Below are 16,516 nucleotides of genomic sequence, written 5' to 3' on the forward strand. Positions count from 1 at the left end.
TTAGCATGTGGCTGACAGTTTCCAGTCAGTCAACTTTAATCTATTATCCTACTATTATTTAAAACACACCCCTAATATCAATACTAAGTAAGATTTATAAATTCCATGCAAAATATATACTACTGTTGTCATTTGAACCTGACTTAATCTTGCAACATTTTGCTCTTTTTCCCGAAAATCCATCGTTGCCGAGCGCTTATGGTGCCCCTGGCGACTCCCTCCTTTCTTCCTAAATTCTGAATATAATCCTTAAACCTCGTTGCCGAGCGCTTATGGTGCCCCTGGCGACTCCCTTTTCCTAAATTTTGACCTCGTTGCCGAGCGCTTATGGTGCCCCTGGCGACTTCCTCCTTTCTTCTTGAATTCTTTATATAACCCTTAAACCTAGTTGCCGAGCGCTGATCGAGTTGCCCTGGCGGCGTTTCCTATCAATTTAAAAATCTCCCACAAGAAATGACAACAGGAGATTAAATTAAAATCAAATTTATTATCTAATTTTCTGAACACAACCCAATCCTTGAACCTAGTTGCCGAGCGCTAATTACGGTGCCCTGGCGACATTACACATTCTCTCTAAAATTCCATCGTTGCCGAGCGCTTATTACGGTGCCCCTGGCGACATTCGACCTCTTTTCTAAATCTTCCCTTTCTATCAGAAATTTAGAGTCATAATATAATCAAGTATTGATATTAAATAAAAGACCTTATCCTTTAGACAATTCTCATAATAAATTAATTCGATCTAACTAACTCTCTATTATTTAGTGTCCACAATTTGTTAACTATCCTTAATTTCTATCATAATGTTCCTTTTCAAATCTTAATTCTCTAACTCTTACGGTTTCTAATTAATATATATATATATCTTAAGTAACAAGCCCCTTTCATATGGTGAACCCGCAATACAAGCGGACTTGCCGCTAAAACGCAACCATAATCGATATCTTTCTTTTATTATAATATTAAAAGTCTATTCTTTAAACCTGATTAACCTTCGAATTACATATACCTAGTTGCGTCTATATCCCTAAAATACCTAGTGAAACTTCCTAGCAACCAAATAGTTCCGCGCTACATCATTCCCCTAGATCCACTAGATTAGTCCTAGCTCTCGGCGTCCCTGGGGTATAGCCGGTGGAAGCAGGTTGCCCTATAAAAGTAGAGAGCAATCTTTTTCTCACTAACTGAGGTATAGAGAGAGAAAGAGCGTCGCTGAGACGTAACAACTGAAAATTTAAGGCCATTGCACGTTAAAAAATATTAGTCGTAATCATAAGGCCGTAAGAAAATTGACCAATCACAATCAAACATTCTAAACATAATAAGAAGGTGATTGGTTGATTTACTTACGGCTTTACGATTACGACTAAAATTTTTTAACGTGCAATGGCCTTTAAAGAACTATTACGGTTCTCGAAACGAGATAAAAATTAAAAGTGAACAGATTTACTAGATTTCAACAAATAAAATTGTAGATATTCTAGTGAATTTCCTCACTTTTATATTTTTCATTTCGTTTCGAAAACCATAATAGGCCTCTTATAATGTACATGACATAAACTGTAGATTTTCAGACCTCCGTATACTTAGGCTATAGCGAGGAGCACACATTTTTGCATAAGCGCATAACAATAAGCATAAGGAAATTGATTGGTTCATTTTCTTTTGCATACATTTGTGGACCAATCAATTTCTTTATGTTTATGGTTATGCGCTTATGCAAAAGTGTGTGCTCCTCGCTTAAGTTTCAAAGCAGTGAAAAATTTTCTCTGCGAGGAAAATTTTACTCGATGGCCGGCTTGGAACCAATCAGAAACACTTAAGAAAATTTTGGAACGGCCATCGGGTAAAATATTCTTTGGAGTGTACGTTTTGTAATATAGCCTTAGCAGACAAATTTAATATTTCTTATTTTTTATTATTGCAATCGTTTGGGAATCGTTTGGGCAAATTTATTCTATATTATATAGGAATATATTCTTATAATTTAGGAAATAATAATTTATTTATAATAAATGAAAATTAATTGAGCGTATAGTTAGCATAGCGTATAGTTAGACAAAATTTAAAAAAAAAATTTATTTTAATCAACGTGAAATCATTTAGGAAACATATGTATAATGTTTTTAACGTTTGGGAAATAATAATTTATATTATAATAATTAATTTTGTATCAGATATTAATCCGGAATCGAATACATAAGATCAAATATGCAAATAGATGGGATCCGATATAGTTCATATTGCTAATAAGCCAGTTGTTGCACTAGGATTCTGATTGGTCAATTGTACTAGATTGATTCGTTTTCTTAATGCATACTTGTATGGACTAATTAATTTTCTTGCATATTTATCTGCGCTTATTTTGTCTGAATATATCTTTACGGTTATGACTAAAAATTTTTCATGTGACAGACGTGGTCTACAATAGAATCATAATTCGTAAAAAAAATGAGCAATTACAATCGATATTCTACTATCAATCAACCTTGTACAATTGACCAATCTGAGAGTTCTAGTGCAACAGTCTAATTAGCAATGTAGACTATGGCTACGTTCCGTAATTCACTGCCAGTACTGAAAATCTATAGTGTATGTGACGTAAACTGTAGATTTTCAGTATTACCAATGAATTACGGAACACAGCCTATATATAGTCTAGTGTAGTCTTATGTAGTCACTATAGTAATACTATAGTGACTACATAATCCTAAAGACCCTTGTACTATGCGAGGTGATAGCGATAGGAACAAGGGAATAACGATAGCGATAAGTAATATCCAATGAGAACACTGCAGTTTCAAAAAATAAACAGATCTCTCATTGGATATCGTCTATTGCTATTGCTATTTTCTTGTTCCTATCGCTATCACCGCGTGTTACGTCTCAGCGACGCTCTTTCTCTCTCTATACCTCAGTTAGTGAGAAAAAGATTGCTCTCTACTTTTATAGGGCAACCTGCTTCCACCGGCTATACCCCAGGGACGCCGAGAGCTAGGACTAATCTAGTGGATCTAGGGGAATGATGTAGCGCGGAACTATTTGGTTGCTAGGAAGTTTCACTAGGTATTTTAGGGATATAGACGCAACTAGGTATATGTAATTCGAAGGTTAATCAGGTTTAAAGAATAGACTTTTAATATTATAATAAAAGAAAGATATCGATTATGGTTGCGTTTTAGCGGCAAGTCCGCTTGTATTGCGGGTTCACCATATGAAAGGGGCTTGTTACTTAAGATATATATATATATTAATTAGAAACCGTAAGAGTTAGAGAATTAAGATTTGAAAAGGAACATTATGATAGAAATTAAGGATAGTTAACAAATTGTGGACACTAAATAATAGAGAGTTAGTTAGATCGAATTAATTTATTATGAGAATTGTCTAAAGGATAAGGTCTTTTATTTAATATCAATACTTGATTATATTATGACTCTAAATTTCTGATAGAAAGGGAAGATTTAGAAAAGAGGTCGAATGTCGCCAGGGGCACCGTAATAAGCGCTCGGCAACGATGGAATTTTAGAGAGAATGTGTAATGTCGCCAGGGCACCGTAATTAGCGCTCGGCAACTAGGTTCAAGGATTGGGTTGTGTTCAGAAAATTAGATAATAAATTTGATTTTAATTTAATCTCCTGTTGTCATTTCTTGTGGGAGATTTTTAAATTGATAGGAAACGCCGCCAGGGCAACTCGATCAGCGCTCGGCAACTAGGTTTAAGGGTTATATAAAGAATTCAAGAAGAAAGGAGGAAGTCGCCAGGGGCACCATAAGCGCTCGGCAACGAGGTCAAAATTTAGGAAAAGGGAGTCGCCAGGGGCACCATCAGCGCTCGGCAACTAGGTTTAAAAGTTATATTCAGAATTTAGGAAGAAAGAAGGGAGTCGCCAGGGGCACCATAAGTGCTCGGCAACGATGGATTTTCGGGAAAAGAGCAAAATGTTGCAAGATTAAGTCAGGTTCAAATGACAACAGTAGTATATATTTTGCATGGAATTTATAAATCTTACTTAGTATTGATATTAGGGGTGTGTTTTAAATAATAGTAGGATAATAGATTAAAGTTGACTGACTGGAAACTGTCAGCCACATGCTAATGCTTGACAGAGGATTTCTTATTATTTAGAGGATGAAAAGATAATTAATTGATATTAGGGGTTGTCAGTTAATTCAAATAAAGTTTCTAATATTTATGGAAAGATGGGATTTATAGTAATTGTAAGTACTTACCGTGATGTGGCAGAAAAATCCTTCCTTCTGTTCAAGTTCTGGTCGTACTTTGTTAAGCCCTTCTCTCGTCCTTTAAGACCTCGGTCGTTGATGAAGTAGGCCGGATAAAAGTACACAGATGTATACACAAAGTTCTTTATTATTTCCTTAGTTTTACACAACTTAACACTGAATCGACAATTATATTAATCGAAATGGAATAGTGAATAGTACGCGAACAATGAACGAATAATACGGAGCGAATACTTGTACGAAATAGTAAGGAATTAGTAATGAATAATGTTAGCTAAGAATAAATGATTCGAATGCTTGAAGATCTCTTAATTGACTGACCGAACTGACTGTAATGCTATGACTGAATGATCTGAACGTAATGCTCCGAATTGACTGCAATAAACGTAATGCTGAATGATCTGAATGTAATGCCCCGAACTGAATGCTCGAACTGACTGCTCCGATTTTACTGCTCCGATTTGACTGCCCCGAAGGTTCGAAATCGCCGGCTTATATACTGTCGAAACAAAGGGTCTTCGGGCCGTGCGCAGCACACGCGTCGCGCTCTGGAAGATTCTTAGAATGATTCAGTGAAGGACTTCTGAGAAGAAAGATTTTTAACAACAATTCTTCTGAGAATTGTCGATCGATATGTTTATCTGACTATTGAGTTTCGGCGCTCGTGGTCGTAGCCGTCGCATGTCCGTTCGACTTATCGCTCGCAATATCAGGTTTCACTAACATGAGGCCTCTTATGCGCATTCTCTTCTTAAGCTTAGTTAATATTTTATAATATAAAATCCTTAATAATATGGTTAATATTTATGCTTATTAATTTATGGAATCATTTGTTCTATTTATTTCAGTTCTGATAATAAGTTGGCAATTTAATTAAAGTTATGGCATTCTATAGTTTAAAAATATAGATATTTTAGATAACTTATTTGTATTATATGCAATGTATATAATTTATGATTCCATAGAATATAAGCCTCTTAAATTTATATTTATGGTCGCTTGATCGATACTACAATAAAGCATATTAATTTTATTAAAATCATTTCTTTATGGAAGCATTCGCGCATTATATAATAACCTGTTTTAATTAATATGATTTTAATTATTTATAAAGTATAATTGTATTGGATATGGTATTGAAAGTTTTATATGTGATGTTTTGGATAAAATAATTACAAATATTCAACAAATTATAGTCAACAAATTATTATTATATACGTTTTATGATTCCATAAAGTACGACGCATTTACTCCTCAATTTAAGAGTGAGTAATTATTATATATATTTGTCTGTATGATTAAATATTAAAATCTTAAAAGTTAGATATTAGTATCGATATTATCGAGTATGAAACTCGCTCGCAAGTTCGTTCTTAAAGTAATCAGCAGGTTAGTTCTAGAAAATCACTGCTGTACAACTAGCTAGTTCTAAATAATGCTTCCTGATTCGTCAATCCAAGGAATTCTTAATTCTTTGCGCTATCGATTATTATTACTAAAAGGATTAAAATATATTCAGGTTTTAGGCTAAATAACCATATAACTAAAATAGTAAGCGATTAATGAAATTAGTTAACAATTAAAATAAAAGCAAATGGATTACATAATTATTCTATAGCTATTTTGTAGGGATAAAAGCGGTACTTAATTACTAGCTAAAATATAGTTTTTTAAAATTGGCAGGACGTTACACTCGTATTATGCAAGGGCCTTAACCCTTAATCAAATTTAATAATGTCCATTGTTGTAAAATAGGCCAATCACAGCTATTCCTCTGAAGAATGGAATGACTGTGATTGGTTAATCTTAGAACTACTAAGTTATTAAACCCGATTAGGGGTGACGTGTAAACGTAGTCTGCGATTGCTCAATTTCTTACGAATTACGATTCTATTGTAAACTACGCCTGTCGCATGAAAAATTTTTAATCAAAAATTATCAGAAGATTTATTGTTTTGCGATTACATATTTATGAAAACTACTAGTAAATGTAGGTATGATAAAACAAATCTATGGCTATGCAATAATAATATTTTTTTTTAATAATGTGCCTTAATATATCTTGTTTTTTGCAATAATTTATTAAATTTAAAAAAATATTTTGTTTGTTATTACATGTTCTATATTTCTATATTATTACATAGTTTATTATATATTTTACAATGTTTTTGAATATAAATATTTTAATACAATAAATTACTATTGTAATATTTTCGTTCTTTATTTTTTTTTTGTTTCCTTTTATTTTCTTACTCAAACTTTTCACACGTTTCCTATACAATAAAAATTCTTATGTATATGTATATTGTTTTTACTACATATATTTTTAATTTCCATTGTGACAATTTATTGTTAAAGTGCGAATTCAGGAGACGCTTGTTTCAGCGTTGCATGTGGCTAGCATCAAGAAAAAAGAAGTTGGATTTTCTTACCTTCAGCGTCAAGCCGTACTGTTAGCCAGTATTGACGCTATAAATTTGATACTAAACTCTTTTCATGCGTTTTTCACAATATAGCGTCAATTTTAATGACGTGATCTATTTGACGCTAAAAATGAGCGTCGTATGTCAGCGTGAAAAGGCACCTTTATTGCTATTTTCATTCAAATATCAGCGGGAGTTGCCAAAAAATGGCGAAAAAATAAAAAAAACCCGTCCATTCGAAAATGCTATCTGATTGATCGATCAAACTTCAAAACGCTTTAAAATTTTTGTAATGTCAAATGAAATGCATCAATTGATTGTGGTGCGCACGTGCATCGTTGCTTAGCAACCGTTTGACATTACATTGAATAGGATCACCGCGAGTATCATATATGATATACATGTTGGGCATGATTAAAGAAAAACAGTCTCATAATGACGGACGAAGTGCGACCCGAAGTGATAAAAAAAACACAAGATCTGCTCGGAAAATATTTCAAGAAGCCACCGTTAACTGAGAAATTGCTCCGAAAACCACCATTTCGCTTTCTTCATGATATTATAACGGCTGTTATTAAAGAGACAGGTTTCTTGGAGGGATTGTTCACTGATGAGGAGTTAAATTCGGATAACATAAAAGATAAAGAAGCAAAGCTTGCCTTTTTGACAAAACTCATTGATGTTGTCAGTAAGTAACTTTATTGCGCTATCACATTTTATCACTATAATAAATATACATGTAAACATATATGTTTTAGAATTAATTTCGGGTGCTAATTTAACGGTCAGAGCAAGTAAGATAATTTCTGGTCAAGAGCCGACAAAGACAAATGAATTGCTGCAAGCTATTGGAAAATCCCTTGATAAAAAAGTAATATATTTTTAGATAGAGACTTTTTTAAATATAAAATAATAACATATTTATTATGTTAGGTCAGTAGTACAGAAGCGATCGAGCATTATAAAAAAAGTTTGCAGAAGAAAACAAAAACTGAATCAAAATCAAAATCTACAATTAAAGAGGAAACTTCAAAAAAGCCCGCTCCAAGGCAGGCATCGCAAACGAGAAAATCATCAGAGAAAGATAAAGTCTCGGAGCGAAAAAAAAGATCGTCTAGCACAGGGAAAGTAGTATCGAGCGAAGCAAAAAACATCGATGATAAGCCCAATGAGAAAGGAAGAAAAGAGAATAACAAAAAGGAAATATTGAAAAATGTTGAAGCCATAGATATCCCACCGGCTGAGGTAAAAAAAAGTTAAAATCTTGCTTAATTAAATATTGTTAAAATTTATGAGGTAAATTGTGCTAATTTGTTAAGCAGAATTAAGATTTGTTTTTTCTCTATATTATTTAAAATTCACAAAGTACTTACTGAGGAAAAACATAAAGAAAAAACAATGTCTTTAATTCTAGAATTCAAACAATTTGTTTTTCAAAAACGTACTTTAAGTTATATGTTTCATTTAATATTATTTACTCTTATTCAGCCAATCGAAGATAAAGTTCCTATTTCGGCGCAAAAAAGAAGACCTTCTTCATCTGCTAAAGTGAAGCAGAATTCTATAATCTCAGCGACTGAATCAACGAAAGAAGAACAAGTACAACATCGAATTTCTTCAAGTAAAATAAGGCCCTCAGTGCAAGTAAGTGGCTCCCAGGAGAAGATAGCGAATATACCCTCAGAGACATCTCTTCATAATGAAGAACAAAATAAATTAGAAACGAGCAATTATAACAAAGAAACTAAGAAAAATGGAATATCAGAAGAAACTAAAGAACGGCAACAGAGCGCTGGGAAGAGCGAGCAAATGCCAATGTCAGAACTTGACTTCCAAAATCAAACATCTACTGAAACGACGTAATGTATTCAATTTTATAAATTTCTACTGATAATATATATATATATATATATATATATATATATATATATATATATATATATATAGGGTGTCCCAGAACTGGCGGAAAAGTTTTTAATGACAAATTCTTCATAAAATTCTAAGCAAAAAAGTTCTTTTCAAAAAAAGTGATCCGATGAATAGAATTTGAATGATGAGGTATTGAAGTTGATGTATGGAAGCGCATGAAATTCGCGTGATTAGGATTAGCACGACTAAGTTTGACTCATGACTCGTGTACCGCGACGATACATGTTTCTTATTATTCTACATTTAATTATTTATTATTTATTGATTTATTATTTATTATTTTTTATTTTTTATAATTTTTTTTTCTTATTACTCTACATTTAATTATTTATTATTTATTCATTATTGATTTATTCTGTATTACGTACTAGTTGCGTAATCTTTAAACACGGAAAAATATGGGAAACTAATTTTAGTTATTTGAGTAATTAATTAATTAATTAATTAATTAATTGATTGATAAAATTATGATCAATTTGTTATTTAATAATTATTTATTTTACATTTGTCATTTGTTAAATTAATCTAATCAATATTCCACATATCCCATGTTCAAGGACTATGCAACTAGCATGTAAACAAAATATAACAAATAATTATTAATTAATAAAGATAAATATCAATTGTAATAAAATTAATTATTATTTAATTTATATTATTAATAGCAGAATAGCACATATTATTATAGCAGTCAAACTTGGTTGTGCCGATTCTGATCGCACGAATTTCAAGTACTCTCATACGTCAACTCCAACACTTCACCATTCAAATTTTATTAATCGGATCACTTTTTTGTAAAGAACTTTTTGACTTAGAATTTCATGAAGAATCTGTCATTAAAAACTTTTCCGCTAGTTCTGGGACATCCTGTATATATTTATATGTGTGTGTGTGTGTGTGCGCGCGTATGTGTGAGTGTACATAATATACTTAACTTGCTTGTTTCAGTGTTTTACAACAATCCAATGCAAGACCTAAAACCTCCTTAAGACCACCTAGTGCTAGACCTATCAGTGCTAGGCCGGCAGCTCCCAGGATGAGAGCAAAGACAGATTTCATTGTCAATGAGGAGATACAGTAAGACAGTGATATATTTATTTTCTAAGGAATTATTTATATTAAAAGTATAATGTTAAATTACGATTTAGGACACCAGTGGGAAATATCAGTGTTATTGTAGAGAATGCTGATTTGAAGGATGATGATGATGCTGAAGATATGGTAGTCATGGAAACTAAGGGAAGCAGTGGCGACAATTTAGAAAATGGAGATTACAAGATAGATAATCACCTGATGCAAGAGCATGGGCATCTAGTGGCACAAATTTTAGAGACCCAAAGGGAATTGGTCAATACTGACAATGTCGATGTATTACCGAAGAAAGTGGACATTGTAAGAAATATTGAAATATGCTATTTCTACATTTTTATGCAGTAATCGTTTTATTTTTTGCGAAATGTTGAATAGTCCTTTATCAAATAAATATATTTGATTATAGGCATGGGAATCTGGTTCGAAGCGCGATCGAGAAGCAACAACTAAAGAAATTGACAAATTACGTGGAACTATACAGACACTGACGCGTGCGACGAATCCTCTAGGGAAATTATTAGATTATGTACAGGTAATATGTTATATACATACTTTTACATATTAGTTTACATATTAGTTTACATTTTTTTACAAAATCCTATTTAATATCAGGAAGATGTAGAAATGATGCAGAAAGAATTATTGGACTGGAGAAGCCAGTATCATCAGTTAAATGAACAATTGGAAAAAGAAGAAAAGTATGTACTCATAACACATATAAAATTTGCAATATAAACAGTCTTAGTAATTCTTTATTTTGTAATATGGAATATAATTAATTAATATTATTTAATACAAAAATTCATATTTTAGAGAAACAAAAGAGATGATAGAGCCTATGAAAGAAATATTGAAAGAAATTGATGACAACATAAAAATTCAATTGGACAAAATACGTCAAGTAAAGGCACAAATCATGAAAAATGATCAAAAAATACATCGATTACTTAATGGTAATTTATAATGTGCGTATATTGTTTATTGCTGTGTATTAGATTGTAAATATATATCTGTACAGACTCTATTGAAAATATATAATTAATTATTTCATTATAAATTATATAGCTCAGGTTTAAAAAATATTTTATGTACAAAATGATTTTATTTATCTGTTGTGTCATTATAGCATTTGAAGATGTAATATCTGTGTATTTTTTGTAAATATTTATATATATTTTAGAATATAGATAAAATTTGGAAATCTGTATGTATGTGTATAATCTGTATTTTCCTTAAAACTTTGACACAATTTACCTACTTTTACCATATCCAAAACTTTTCTTTTTAAAACTTATCAAACCTCATATTTATTTTGCAACTCTACAACTTCTTTCTCAGATATATTTTCTGACGTTTTACAATATGAAAACATGAGCTTCAAATCTGAAAGTATTGTAAGTTCCATATTACTAAATGTTCTAAATCAATTATGAAAAATAAATGTATATCATTATATATACCTTGTTTTTCTGAGTTACTGATAAACATAATGAGAGTTCTAAATCTTTTAGCATCACTAAGATTCTTTAGATACAGAAATATAGGTTCTTTTCGTTTCATAAATTCTGTTTTAAGTATTGTTAAAATATCACTAAAAATATCACTTTCCATTGAATCTTGAAATATTTTTGGCAAATTACTTGATGGTATTTGCTAAAAAAATTTAATTTTGCTTTAAATTTTTTAGTATGTATTATGTAGTATGAATTATATTTAATATGTAAAAAGTTTTTAATTACCTTTAAATATCTGTATCGAAAATCAGATGAAGTATATCTTTTCCAATTTATTACGAATTGGACTGCGGTTTTCGGGATGGAGAATATTTCCATATTTTCAATAATGTTTGCTTCTGATTTATGTTTTGTAATACTTTTTTTATGCTCTATATTATCAGAATCTATATTTGATAATTCTTGATACTGATTGTTATTGCATGATGCTTTAATTTCCTTTTCTAAAAGGAAATCATGGTTTCCTTTTCCACAAGGTTTTATTAAATCGGCCTCTTGCACAGGTATTCTTATTAATGGTTCCTAATTAATAATAAAATGTGTTATATTGCACAAATACTATATGATATATTAATGTCAACTTACTTTTGAACGTAAATGGGGAGGTTTTTCAATAGGTTCGACAACTGCAACATTATCTTTTTCTGGTAACCAATCTGGAATGCGTGGATCTCTCTTTGATTCTGTTAGACTTATGGTTGATTTTGCAATAGCTCCTACATTATTTATGCTATCTTTTTTATTTTTGTCCTTCTTGTTGTCAATTATTTCTTTACTTGATTTTACATTACTAAACATCTTCTCAGCAATTTTTTTCTCTATTGGTATATTTTTGGCTGTGTCTTCACCAGATATAATAATCGGCTAAGAAATAAATAAAATGTATTAATAAATATTAAACTTAATAATAAAAAATACATACTTTTAAATTTTCAAGTCGCTTATTAATTTGGCTAAGCAAAGCCTTTGCTTCCTTATTCGAAGATTCCAATGTCAATATTTTTTCTACGTCTTTCTTTGCCTCTTTATATTGTTTTAATTCCATTCTGGCTGTTGCTCGTCTGTGATAAGCTTTGACATAAGTCTCATCCAACTGTATTGCAGATGAACAATCTGCTTCTGCTGAATGCAAGCTGTAATATAATGCATTTAATAATTATGTAAATTATATAAATTAACATGTTTTGAGTTTATTAAATTTTCAAGGAATAAGGTTTACTTGTCTTGCTTTAAATAACAAAGCGCACGATTGGCATAAAATATAGCATCGTAAGGAAAAATTTTTATTGCCTCGCTGTATGAGGCAATTGCTTTATCCCATTTCTTCTGTTGCACAAAAATATTGCCTTGATTTTTGTGTTCTAATGCTTTGCTATAATTCTTTTCCAATTCCTCTTTAGACATACTTTCATCCGCGGAATCATTGGATTGTTCGTCTTCATCTAATTTCTTACATGCATTCTCCTTTGTTACAATAATAATATTAATCTCTCAAATGTTTTCTCAACAATTCTAACCCAGGAATTTGCATGATATATAACATAAATATCACTTACAATATCAAATTTATCCCATGATGCATAATCATACGACTTTATTCGTTTAGAATTTTCAGTCATTTTACTTTCTTTTATCACGCATTTTTTCTTATTTTTACTTCTGATTGGAGGCAAAACTTTCTGGAATATATATTATATATATCTTATATCCCATACATTTAAATAAGTTAAATGTACTATGAATTCTAATATTTGCCAACATTTAGTACTACACATAAATATAAAATCTAGAATTTAAATATTTTAATGATTTTAAAATAAATTTGTAATATGAATGTAATATGAATATAATTTAAAATAATTTATATGATTATAAAGATTGGTTGATCCATGTTGCAATATTATGCATTTAATAGAATATTTCTTATATTTTTTAACATACAATAATATATTATTGCATTTGTTGCATTATTAACTTTTTGGATCCCAAAATACCTGTCCAGTGTGTTCATTCAATAATTCCTGTTCCTTCCGTTTCATTTGCTCTTCCCAATTTTTCAAGTCCAAAAACTCGGTTTGTAAATCCTCTGAATTGTCCTTCACTTGCTTTTGCATCAAGATAGACTTATCAAGTTCCATGATCAAAGAAGAACTTTGTATTGTATTTCATATATCGACAATATATTAGGAATTAGGTTATAATTTCATAGCTATTATACTATATATCGACAAAAATTGACAAAAATGAGTGTGCGCAATTTATATATATATTATATATATATATATATATATATATATATATATATAAAGTTTTTTGTATTACCTTCAGAGAATATAATCATCTTCTATGTTATCGGTAAAGCTGACCGCGTTCAGCAGAGAAAACCGCTCACAATAGCAATCGAACACCGGAAATAAGTTAGAACTGGAAATTCATATTTTTTAATAATTAATAATTCAAACAATTGCTCCCTAATTGCTCCATCAGAATCCACAATTGCTCCCATTTTAAAATTAATATTTTTTTAAATATTTACAAAAAACGTAAAATAAATTATTTTTATTTAAAAATATATTTTCAATTTTTTGCAACTATATCCAGCATAAAACGATTGCTTTTTAATTGCTCCATCATTATTTTCCATCATGATTTATTGCATTTTTTATCAAAAATTAATAAACTAATCATTTTCCAAGCGACGCCACCGCCACCTATCGGCTGTCTATCTCAACTACATGGCTTAGCAACCAACGGCGAGAATATTCAAACATCTCAAAAAGTTTAATCAACATTTCTTATTGATTTTTTGATAGAATAATTGCTCCTTTCTTGCTTTATTATGAAATTCAAGATCACTCAACTTGTATAATTAATTCTTTATAATATTTTAATCATTTTCACTCAAAAACATATTTTCAATAGTTTTTTACAACTCCAGCATAAAACGATTGCTCCTTAATTGCTTCATATTACTCCATTATTATTTTTATGATTTATTGCATTTTTTATCAAAAATTAACAATTCGTATGATTGTTAGCTGACAACTAACACTTTTTTAAATAATTATGTGCGAAATCAATTGTATTTCGTTTGTAGATGATTGTAGTGCATTTATTTTTGTTTGTTAGTTCATAATTAATTTTTAATTAATTATTTAATTGTAGACCATGAAACTAGCCAACATGTACTATAAAATTACAAAAATAGATGTGAAATCAATTGTATTTCATTTGTAGATGATTGTAGTGCATTTATTTTTGTTTGTTAGTTTATAATTTATTTTTAATTAATTATTTAAAGTTTGAAATATGCTAAAGTACATACGTGACAGGAAACACGCGCGCGCGCGCGCACACACACATACATACACTCATACGGGATGGTGCAAGGGGAGCCTTCGGCCCCCCTCCCGCACCCACCCTGCCGGTAGTCTGGGTGGACCTTGCTTTACATTGTAATACAATTGATTTCACACATAATTATTTAAAAAAAGTGTTAGTCGTCGGCCAACATCATACGAATGTGTACAATGTGTATGTATGCAATAACGTCATGTGTACAAAACATTAATATGAATTTCTTATATTATGTGCACAATAATGTCATGTGTACAATGTGTATGTGCACAATAATGTCATGTGTTCAATGTGTATGTGCACAATAATGTCATGTGTACAATGTGTATGTGCACAATAATGACAAGTGTACAAACGTACGTTCGTACTTTTAATTTTTATATGTGTACAATAATGCTTGTAGGCAATCGTTCTGTAGGCAATCGGGAATGTCGGCAATTGAAGCTGTCGGCAAAACGTTGTAGGCAAATGAAGCTGTAGGCAATCGGGAATGTAGACAAACGGGACCTCCCCGAGAAAAAGCATGAATAAATGATAAAGATACAAGAGCTTATCAAATCGTATAAATTTTTTTTTATCTCATTAAAATTTCAAAAAAATCCCAGAGAGCTTTTGCTGCTTAATTTTTGCTATCGCAAAATCAAGATTTGGAAAATCGGAAAGATCCGGCAAAGAAGATAGTCGCTCCACACGCAAGAAGCACAGGAACTCCGAAACCGAACTGCAATATCTAAATCCGGGATGGAGCAAATCGGAGGAAAGCCAACATATGGAGGTCCCGAAAAAGATTAGGTTGAATAGGCCGTCTTCATCAACTTAAAATAGAAAGAATTTTGCATACAGGAGGCATTGAACCCCTTAATATGGCCGTGAAGGATCGCGAGGGTTATGAGACGGCCCTGTAAGCGCAAAAGCGCCACAGGTGTCCTAATTGCGATCTATCGAATTAGTACATCTGTAGGATTCTCGCTCGTTGCCTATCATTGTTCCATGAGTCATCGTTCAGTGAGGAGTGAAGACGCAGCAGCCCGAGAAGAGACCGGAGCAGAGCAAAGTTCGTCAACGACCAATGGGATTTTTAATCGAGCATCGATCAAAAAGGTAAGTCCGCCAATTTTTTTAGATATATTTTATTCGGATAAGTAGTTAGCGTGATTTCGTTCTCGCAATCGATTAAACGCACATGCTACGTCGCACTTTTCTTGCACCGCAGCGGCGGATCAGCTTTCGCGTTTCGCAATTCGGATTTTCTTTTCTTCTTATTTGATTATTTATTTAGTTTTATTGAGAGTCAAAATATGCATGATTATCCAATTATTTTGTCATTTTCAAGATTATCTAGAATACGCGAATATCGTGCTTTTATGCGTTGTTACCTTTGAAGGTCAGCGTTGTTATTATCATACATATTTGAAGTCGTGATGAACAGGATAATTTACATTATATATAAAGACCAGTGTGAAATATATTTTTCGAACTTCTGTGTCTTATTTCGCGAACGAGTAAGCTAATTATTGGCTCAATTATTAATTTCGTTTAGATTTGTTCAAATAAGCCACGTGCAGCGAGACATTTTTGCAGCCAAAAAACCGATCATTATCCAATATTTTTGAAATATTTATTTCATATTTGAAACACTTTTTTTTAAATAATTATAAAATATATTTTATGTTTGAATTTTTTTTATTGATAATGGACTTATATATATATATATATATATATATATATATATATATATATATTATAATATATTATATATAATATATTATATTTTAATACATATAATATACATATATGATTTTAATATGAACTGTGTTATTTCTTATATTATTCCCCACCTTTATTATTCTTATATACTTTCATATACTTTACTTTATATATTTTATATACTCTACAATAAATATAATAAATGTCGTATAATATAATGACTTTTTATGAATTTTCGATTTGTACTC

General features: G+C 30.9%; 2 protein-coding genes across 3 annotated transcripts; one reads left to right on the plus strand and one right to left on the minus strand.

Moving 5' to 3' along the window:
- Positions 1 to 6,743: 6,743 nt before the first annotated feature.
- LOC126851978 (TRAF3-interacting protein 1) lies at positions 6,744 to 10,654 on the plus strand. The gene is made up of 9 exons (XM_050596394.1): positions 6,744 to 7,357; positions 7,428 to 7,540; positions 7,603 to 7,914; positions 8,158 to 8,528; positions 9,547 to 9,675; positions 9,747 to 9,990; positions 10,097 to 10,222; positions 10,303 to 10,388; positions 10,504 to 10,654. Exons 1-9 carry the CDS (start codon positions 7,105 to 7,107, stop codon positions 10,652 to 10,654), a joined length of 1,785 nt encoding a protein of 594 aa, XP_050452351.1. The 5' UTR covers positions 6,744 to 7,104.
- LOC126851988 (RNA polymerase II-associated protein 3) lies at positions 10,638 to 13,441 on the minus strand. 2 transcript variants are annotated; one of them, XM_050596414.1, is made up of 8 exons: positions 13,199 to 13,441; positions 12,761 to 12,883; positions 12,424 to 12,668; positions 12,127 to 12,337; positions 11,790 to 12,068; positions 11,430 to 11,726; positions 11,151 to 11,343; positions 10,638 to 11,073 (listed from the first exon to the last, which is right to left on the minus strand). In XM_050596414.1, the coding sequence occupies exons 1-8, from the start codon at positions 13,340 to 13,342 to the stop codon at positions 10,985 to 10,987; spliced, it is 1,581 nt and encodes a 526-aa protein (XP_050452371.1). In that variant the 5' UTR covers positions 13,343 to 13,441; the 3' UTR covers positions 10,638 to 10,984. The 2 variants fall into 2 exon arrangements, with proteins under 2 accessions (XP_050452371.1, XP_050452372.1); XM_050596415.1 differs by having other exon boundaries at positions 12,761 to 12,990; positions 13,199 to 13,323.
- Between the last annotated feature and the right edge of the window lie 3,075 nt (positions 13,442 to 16,516).

Source organism: Cataglyphis hispanica, chromosome 9 (genome assembly GCF_021464435.1).
Source record: "Cataglyphis hispanica isolate Lineage 1 chromosome 9, ULB_Chis1_1.0, whole genome shotgun sequence".
NCBI classification, from domain to species: Eukaryota; Metazoa; Arthropoda; class Insecta; order Hymenoptera; family Formicidae; genus Cataglyphis; species Cataglyphis hispanica.

Bases quoted from the DNA above. Each gene is read 5' to 3' on its own strand.
- LOC126851978 (XM_050596394.1), top strand. From the start codon at position 7,105: ATGACGGACGAAGTGCGACCCGAAGTGATAAAAAAAACACAAGATCTG. The intron at 7,541-7,602 runs GTAATATATTTT...TTATTATGTTAG, and splicing joins GAAAATCCCTTGATAAAAAA to GTCAGTAGTACAGAAGCGAT. The intron at 7,915-8,157 runs GTAAAAAAAAGT...ACTCTTATTCAG, and splicing joins TAGATATCCCACCGGCTGAG to CCAATCGAAGATAAAGTTCC.
- LOC126851988 (XM_050596414.1), bottom strand. From the start codon at position 13,342: ATGGAACTTGATAAGTCTATCTTGATGCAAAAGCAAGTGAAGGACAAT. The intron at 12,669-12,760 runs GTAAGTGATATT...ATTGTAACAAAG, and splicing joins CATGGGATAAATTTGATATT to GAGAATGCATGTAAGAAATT. The intron at 11,727-11,789 runs GTAAGTTGACAT...ATTATTAATTAG, and splicing joins CTCCCCATTTACGTTCAAAA to GAACCATTAATAAGAATACC.